This window comes from Chrysochloris asiatica, unplaced genomic scaffold, assembly GCF_000296735.1.
Source record: "Chrysochloris asiatica unplaced genomic scaffold, ChrAsi1.0 scaffold00188, whole genome shotgun sequence".
In the NCBI taxonomy this organism is placed as follows: domain Eukaryota; kingdom Metazoa; phylum Chordata; class Mammalia; order Afrosoricida; family Chrysochloridae; genus Chrysochloris; species Chrysochloris asiatica.
The window spans coordinates 2,971,397-2,980,314 of NW_006408706.1; the positions used below are offsets into that span (position 1 = coordinate 2,971,397).

The 8,918-nt window shown below is 37.2% G+C and overlaps 1 protein-coding gene across 1 annotated transcript in view; it reads left to right on the plus strand.

Moving 5' to 3' along the window:
* Nucleotides 1-8,918, plus strand: part of ANK2 (ankyrin 2, neuronal) — a 514,556-nt gene that overhangs the window by 378,046 nt on the left and 127,592 nt on the right. The window contains exons 18-20 of the mRNA XM_006872258.1: nt 572-769; nt 4,974-5,072; nt 5,778-5,876. Coding sequence (XP_006872320.1) covers nt 572-769; nt 4,974-5,072; nt 5,778-5,876 — 396 coding nt within the window. The remainder of the gene's footprint in view (nt 1-571; nt 770-4,973; nt 5,073-5,777; nt 5,877-8,918) is intronic.

Consider the following 8,918-nt stretch of genomic DNA (forward strand, 5'->3'; position numbering starts at 1 on the left):
AAAAGTCATAAAAAACCTTTCTGTTGCGGTATTAAAAGGTCAGTTATGTAGAAAAGGAACCTATCTTAATTTTATGTTGCTTTTCATGGAGTCCTGGTGTGGTACTATAGGATACACACTACGCTGTTAACTGCGAGACCAACAATGCAAACCCACTGGACTGTGAGCCACAAGGTCGGCAGTTCAAGCCCACTATCCACTCGTTGGGAGAAAGATGAGGCTTTCTACTTCCACAAGAAATCCTATACGGGATTGCTGTGAGTCAGAACTGACTCAATGGCACTTAACAACAACTTCATTAAAGAAGCGATCTTAGAAGAAGACTTTAAACGTTGGTACACTGTATGCCTATACTTGTAATAGAATGGGATGCCTTTGACATTGAAAAGTCTAGGGTGTTACTAGATATATAGATACCTCTGAAAATAACTGTTTGGTTAACTACAAGCTAATTTTGAACTTTTGGTTTAGTTAGACATTTTTATTTCCTTCTGAGCTATATGAGTATACATAATGGGACAATTTCTAAGCTTAAAAAATATATATACATTTTCTTTCTTTTCTTTTTTAGAATGGCTATACTCCCTTGCATATTGCTGCCAAGAAGAATCAAATGCAGATAGCTTCCACACTCCTGAACTATGGTGCAGAAACTAACATTGTGACAAAACAAGGAGTAACTCCACTGCATCTGGCCTCACAGGAGGGACACACAGATATGGTCACCTTACTTCTGGATAAGGGAGCCAATATCCACATATCAACCAAGGTACTCTGTTCTTACCTCTTGTTTTTCTCAAGAGTCTTTTGGATGAATGTAAGCAGAAACCATTCAAAGATAACTTGGAACAAAAAGGGAGACTGCATTAAAAGGAAACAAGGTTATGTTCTATAATCCAAGGACAGAAAGGGAATCAAGTCTTATGAGGACTGGAAAACCACAGGAAGCAAGGGAGCCACCCTCAGAGACTCTCTGCTTGTGTCTATATTTCTGTATTTTTATTTTTCTTTGCTAGTCAATTTCATTCTATTTTCTTTGCACATCTTCTCTATCTGTTTTTCTGCTCATAAGGCAGAAGAGACTACTCCAGAGCTTCTGTGAGTTAATATTAGTGTGGTTTAAGCACTCAGCACAGATTGCTTGAGTGAGTACCTGCTGATTTTAATTCCATATTCCAGAGAGACAGATGAGGGTCTATCTGGAGATGAGTTCAGTCTAAGCTGCCATGCTCTAACCTGGGCTGAGCATCAGAGGCCCTGGATTGGAGGCAGAGAACTGAAGACAATAGAGGTTCCTGAGTCAGCTTCAGCTCTATGTAAGCCTAACCCCCAGTTTGGTGGACCAGAGGGAGAGGTAGAGAATCTGTGATCTTAATAGACGCCTCAGTCATTTCAACCCTTTTCCACAGAGTGACCTTTGAAGACCACCATACCAAACCATGATCAAATGAAATAGAGATAGTGAAAAAAAAGTATAGTTCAAATATATGGATAGTAAATGTTTACAAGTATATATATCTGTTTATAAGGGGGCTTCAAAAAGCTCATGGAAAAATTCCACTATCTTTTAATTTCATTTTCTATGAATTTTTTGAAGCACCTCATATATGTGCATATGTATTGTTGTTGTTAGTGCCATCAAACTGCTTCCAACTCATAGCAACTCTGTATGGGGTTTCCACCGCTATAATTTCCTTGTGGGAGCAGAAAGCCTCATCTTTCTCCCACTGAGTGGATAGTGGGCTTGAACCACCGACCTTGTGGTTCACAATCCAGTGATTATCCTACAGAGACACCACACTCCTATGTATGTGTGTATACACACACACACACACACACAAATATATATATATATATATAGTCCTGATGTGGTGCTGTAGGATAAGTGCAGGACTGCAAGGTTGGATTGAACCACAAGGAAGACAGTTCAAACTCACCAGCTGCTCATCAGAAATCCTATATTGGGTGGCTGTGAGTCGGAATCGATTCAACAGCACTTACCAACAACAGGATAAGCACTCTCCTGCTAACCACAAGATTGGCAGTTCATTTATATATATATCACTATGGGTCTGTAGGTTAATGCGCTAGACTGCAAAGTGAGTTTGAACTGCAAGGTTGGTGTTTCAAGCTCACTAATCGCGCCTTGGAAACCCTCTAGAGGGTTGCTATGGGTTCAACTATCTATCTATCTATCTATCTATCTATCTATCTATCTATCTATCTATCTATATATATATATATATATAGAGAGAGAGAGAGAGAGAAAGAGAGAGAGTCCTGGTGTGGCACTATGGGATAAAGCTGTGGACTTCAAGGTTGGTTTGAACTGAAATATTGGCAGTTCAATTTCACCAGCCCCTCCTTGGAAACACTGTATAGGGTCGCTATGAATCAGAACTGACTCAATAGCACTTAGTAACAACAACAACAACACACATATATGTATATGTTTGTATATATATATGAAATTCCCTTAAAAACTAAATTAAAAAATTGAAGACAGTGTTTATAAATTAATTCATCATTAGATTTCTTGATGTTTTTGTAATACATGACAGAGTTTTAATGGAAATTAAATTTTGTAGGGTTTTGTACAAATATACAACTGAAAGTAGTCTTATGAACATATGTATACAGGTAAGATAGTGTGTGTCCTTCAGAAAGTTTTGTGAAACAGGCAGATTGTCTTGAATGCTTTCAGAGTTCTGCTCTGTGTCTTTATCACTTAGACGTGTGTTCTTGTACCTCTCTTACCCAGAAGCACTTCTGTTACTCTATCAGAAGTCCTCAGCTATCCTTTTTAAAAGTATGGGCAGGGCTAATTATAGAGTTAGCCCTCCAAAAGATATTACATTTTAACAAGAATGAACTCGATGAAGATTAGGGATAGAATTCATGTCTCGGCCAGTTAGGAAAGTTTAGGGCAAGAGCTTCCTTGTGGTCACTTAAATCATGCCGTTCTGGTAGTCCTTTGAGATATTGGATAATTATTTGATGATCATTTCAGTAATATCTAAGCCGACTGTTTCTGTGAAGAGAAAAAAAAAATATGTTTGCTATTTTAATATGGAGAATGCTACGATGAAGAAGAGTCTTCTGTTTTGTCCTATTTTTCAGACTGTTTATCCTTTAGGATTATATAACATTTGTTTAAAAGCTATGACAAAATATTCTTGCAAACATCTATTTTTCCTTATATATCACCCTGAGACTTTATGAAATCCAAATAAGAGTTCACCCAGAGAAGTAAAAAGTCTCAGGCCCTCAAAGTAAAATCCTGCTTTTTAGTATAGAACATATTTCTCTCTGTTGTTAAGTGCTAGCGAGTCAATTCTGACCCATAGCAACCCTGTATAGGGTTTCCAAAGAGCAGCTGGTGAGTTTGAACTGCCCACTTTATGATTCAAACTGACCTTGACTTCCTTTGCATTATCCAGCACCACCACACCAGGACTCCCGTTTCTCTCTGTAGTTAGTATAATTTACACTTTTTAAAGGTCAAAACACTTGCCAGTTTCTAGAAGTAGTACTATGGATGGTGGTGGTGGTTATGTGCCATGGAGTCAGAACCAACTCACAGCGACTCTGTACAGAGTTTCTGAGGCTGTAGATATTTACGGGAGCCGAAAACCTCATCTTTCTCCTGCGGAACAGCTGGTAGTTTCCAATTGTTGACCTTAAGGTTCGCATCCCAATTCGTAACCACTACACTATGGATGGAGACCAAGAATTATGAAGAACGTGGCTTAGCTTTCTCACGTTAATTGGAAGTGCAGGAGAGCTGTGCTGCAAAGCAGTGGTCAACAGAGCTGGCAGCTTTTAGTTGGATAGATTCAGGAAAGCATATGTAGGCTGAGATTACAGGTAGCTGGCTTAGTTGACAATTGGAGGCTGTATAGGAAGAGGAATACACTAGCTATTCGATTAATAGTGAGAAGGAGGAAGGAAGTGTATAGAATGAAGGGAAGTAGCTTTTGTTCACTGCTATATACCAAATTCCAAGGGCACATTTTGGCATATAAAGAGGAGTAAAACAAATCTGTTAAACAGATGAATGATTCAGGTTTTAAAGATAAGTCCCAATTTTGCTTGAAGAAAGCTAATTGCACATGAGTTTGTCAGGTTTGGGTGTCGACTAAATAAATTCCTCTTTCCCTATCTTTTAATATTACTTCTTTTTTATTAATCTTAACTGAACTTTAATTGGATAGTGAACTAAATGAAATATTTTCTTGATGCATGTATGACATTTTACATAGAAATAGAAAGGTTTAAGGGTTTATTTAAATTATGAGGCTACTTTTTATATAGCATCTAGAGCAGCCTGCCTAATAGTATCTTTGGGTACTGACAACAATTGTTCTGAACTCATTTCTCATAAGTCTCTACATTACTTACATTGATGTGATATTTTATTGATGATAGTATAGATTATTTCTATGGCTATAAAGTAGAAGTAGCAGTTGAGTGATCAATTATTTAAGTGAGTAAATAGATTCAGTAGAAGGTTTGAAATGAATGTTGTTTGGAAGCTTATTAACTGAATTCTTTTAAAGTCTCACATTATAATATAAAAATCCATTATAGAATGTTGCTGAAAGTGTTGATTAACTGAGAGAGTACATCATGACTGAAAAGTCATATCAACTTAGACTGTCTTGGATTTCAGAAGGGGTAAATTTGTGGAAAGGGCCTTTGAGTTTTGCAGGATTGTAGCGTAGTGGCTATGAATCGGGCTGTGAGCCGCAAGGTCAGCAGTTCGAAACTACCAGCGGTTCTGCGGGAGAAAGATGAGGCGGTCTGCTCCCGTAAAGATTTACAGCCTCGGAAACCCTGTGTAGGGTCACTATGAGTCGGAACCAACTCCACGGCACTTAACAACAACAACAACATAGCAAAATAGAATTTATCCATGATGGAACATATTTTCTTCTTCAAATGTATCCCTTTGCTTCCATTTCTTTCTATAGAGTGGACTCACATCTTTACACCTTGCAGCCCAGGAAGATAAAGTGAATGTCGCTGATATACTTACCAAGCACGGAGCTGATCAAGATGCTCATACAAAGGTAAAGTAAATTGCTGTCAACATTGTGGTAGGTACTGACTTTCAGGATTCCCAGTAGCCTCCATTTGCATCACCCCAAATCCACATCTCACCTCGTATTTATTCCATTCTAGAGCTTCACCTAGTCAAAGCCCTATCCTGCTCTTCATTCCTATACAGTCAAGTTCAAATGGATAACGTGGTGTTAGGATCCTCACACAAAAAACAGACTTCAGTTTTTCAGAATTAAGTCTACTTAACCTTATTACTTCAGCTAGTCCAGATGACTAGTCCTTCATATACTTGCCTGGCTCTATGCCCTTGGGCCTGAATAGTTCTTCCTTTTGTGTTATTGAATACTTACACTTCTTCAAGCTCAGCTTAACTACATCCTTCCTTCATCCTGTTGATTGTCCTACCAGACTCAGTCTCTCTTTCAGATCATATTATTTGTGCCTCTCTTAGTTTTCTCAGATTACATCACACATGTGTCACATCATCATTGCTGGGATTAAGTTCCTTGTGATTAGAGATCTGTTCATATTCATACTTGTATCTATAGGATGTATATGATATGCTAAAATAATACCTGTACGGTCAAATTGAATTTCGGTCCATTTCATACTGAAATTCTATCTAATCATTCTCTCTTTGAGTATTAACTGCTAAAATGGTAAAATTCCTACATTTTTTGTGTATTTTTATATATGATTTGTTATTATTTCAGCTTGGTTACACTCCATTAATTGTGGCCTGTCATTACGGAAATGTGAAAATGGTCAACTTTCTTCTGAAGCAGGGAGCAAATGTCAACGCAAAAACCAAGGTAAAACCTTTGTACTTATTTTCATTTTTTTATATGCAAAAATATTGTGTCATCTATGTACTTCAGTAGCTACAAGTTATGTGTGTGTTTTGAGTTGTTCTAAAGTGATTTGGAAGAAGTGTAACCGGAATGCTGCTTGGAAGCCAGGATGGTAAGACTTTGTCTCATGCACTTTGTACTTGTTATCTGGAGGGACCAGTGTCTGGAAAAGGACATCATGCTTGGAAAAGTGAAGAGATAATCCAAGAAGATGGATTGACATAGGGGCTGCAGCTATGGACTCAGATGTAACAACAATTGTGAGGATGGTACAGGACCAGGCAGGGTTTTGTGCATAGGGTCTCTATGATTTGGAACTGACTGAATGGCACCTAAGAAGGAATGTCATTTTGTAATTCTTTGAGTGCTTTCATTCCAGTAACCTTTGACAGCCAGATGCCTTACCTTCAGACCACTTATATTATAAAGTTCAAGTTACTCGCATAGATTTAACAATTTACTGCAGTGTACAGTACATATTCTGGCAGATTTCCTTTATATTGTTTTAGAGCTTTGTTGATCCATTCCCCTAATCCCTACCTCTTTCAAGGAAAACCAGATAGGCAACCTAGACAGAGTGCCTTTCATTTTTAATAAACTCTGTCACATTGGGAACATTACATGGTCATGCTCTGGGTCAGTAATGTGTAAGGGTTGAACTAGAAGTTCTCAAATAAAATGCAGAGCTCACTTGTCTCTGGCTGTTTTTCCTAGTGGCATCTGAAAGGTCCTATTCAGCAAAGAAGGGTCAGAACCTAACATTGCACTTCAGTGCACTCAAATTGGTTCAGGGAGAAAGAGAAATGCATAATATAGCTTCTGGTAAGATGCTTAATGAGTGCCTGGGTGGTGTAGACAGTATGAGTGTATGGCTACTTACTGAAAGGCTGGCAGTTGAGTTCACTTAGAGGCACTTAGAGAAAAGTCTGGTGATCTCTGTCCGCTGAATCAGGTACTGAGAACTCTTTGGAGTATAGTTCTACTCTTGACACACACACAAGGGTCACCATGAGCTGTTTTTCTTTTGGTTTTACTATGCATAATAAAACTTGAAGCTCAAGGTTACTTGGTCTAAAAAGAAAGGTATTTATTTGCATCTTGTTTATACATCAGAAATCCCTAATTCTAGCTATATGAGTGGGCTCAAGTAAATTAGTGGAAACAACATTAAGTAGCATTCAAAGTCACCATTCAAGATATTACTAAATAGAAAGATAGGACAGTTTTGTAAATGAGTCTTTATTTTTATAGCCTGTATTTTTAAAGAGAAATAGAAACAAAATCATTTCCATATACAATTATATTTAGTAACTAATTTAAAGTGAAAGTTACCTTTGAAATGATAAATGCTAACATTTACAGTTCAAATATCTGCTCTGACCCTCACAAGAATAATTGTTGCCTAATTTCTGCAACTGATGTGTGATGGTCTAGGATTGGACAGTGATCCATTCTGTTGGATGTATGTAGCAATGATTTAGGGCGAACTCATTGGCAGCTAACAGCAGCAACAAAGTTTCTGCCCATTTCTTGAGTCATCTTGAAATTTACTTTGAGATACTGAAATGCTCTGATAAAACTTCTCTGGAGTCTGGTTTAAACCGCAAGGTCGGCGGTTCGAACTTACCAGCAGCTCCTCAGAAACCCTACACAGGGTCACTATGAGTCATAACTGACTCAACCGCTATTAACAACAACAACAACAACAACAACAACAATATAAATTCTCAGGTATTCACTCTTAACTTGCTTTTTTTTTTTTGCTGAGTCAGTTGTCAGTTTATGCGTAATATTCAGGGAAGACATTCTTGTTGAAATGCAAACAGATCAGTGAAACAATGCAATGAGACCTTTTTTTTTCCCACACCTTCATTGAATTTGAAAAAGCTTACCATATGTCTAAAAAAAAAAAATTGTGAAGCATTGGATTGTTTGAAATTATTATCTTCTTTAAAAGCCAGACAAATACAATTGGCCCTCCTTACCTATGTCCTCCACATTAACAACAACATAGGTGATTTAAAGCATAGGGGAGGATGCTTATAGGCTGTGTAAATACTATATCATTTTACGTAAGGAACTTTAGCAAATCAGGATTTTCCTGTCCAAGGGACTCCTGGAACCAATCCCCCTCAGATAACCAGAGACAACATCACATCAGTGGTCTCAGGCATTTCATATTGGACATATGGTAAAGATAAAACATTTTTTTAGCATTTTTGTGATTTTATTTTCCTCAGGATAACTGTTTAGCTTTTACTGTTGAATTTGGAATCATATATCTTCAGGGAGTAGATAGATACATACCTCAGAAGACAACTTTTTAATAAATTCTTCAGAATTTTTTCTCATAGAATGAAATCTAAAGGGAGAGAATTGCTTTCCCTTTGAGCATCTCATTTGTAACCATAGTTACTAAAGAATTGCTTCTTTCCTTTGAAAAAGTAAACATGTGTATTACCTTTGCTTCTTACACATTCATGCCGACATAAAGAAAGGAAAAATGATTTTCAAATGGGACTATTAGTTGCTTAAAATTAGAATGAAATCCTGTCATACCAGCTTTAGTAAAACCAGATTTGGCTAATTGTATATTTAACTTGTGAAAAAATTTAGAATTATAGCATGTACAATTTTCCTTATGAAATATACTGCAAAGATCATACAGCTGTTTGCTGAAGAGAAAATCCTCATAACGTTTGCTATCATTCTCATACAATTTTAGAGCTTAAAAAAATACTACCACAGACAACTAATTTAATCCTTCACCAAACTTGAAATACTGGCCATTTCCATTTTAGAACTGAGAAAAATAAGGTAGACAGGGGTATTTGCTGACAGTTGGTGAAAGAACTTCATAGCTCCCAACCAGTTAAACTACGAGAGTAGGTTAAGAGTCCACCAAAATATTCATATAAAAACTTTTGAGTACCTTTAGACTTTCTAGGTGAATATGCTCACAAGCCAGAGGCTTTTGTTGTTGTTGTTGTTAGGTGCCATAGA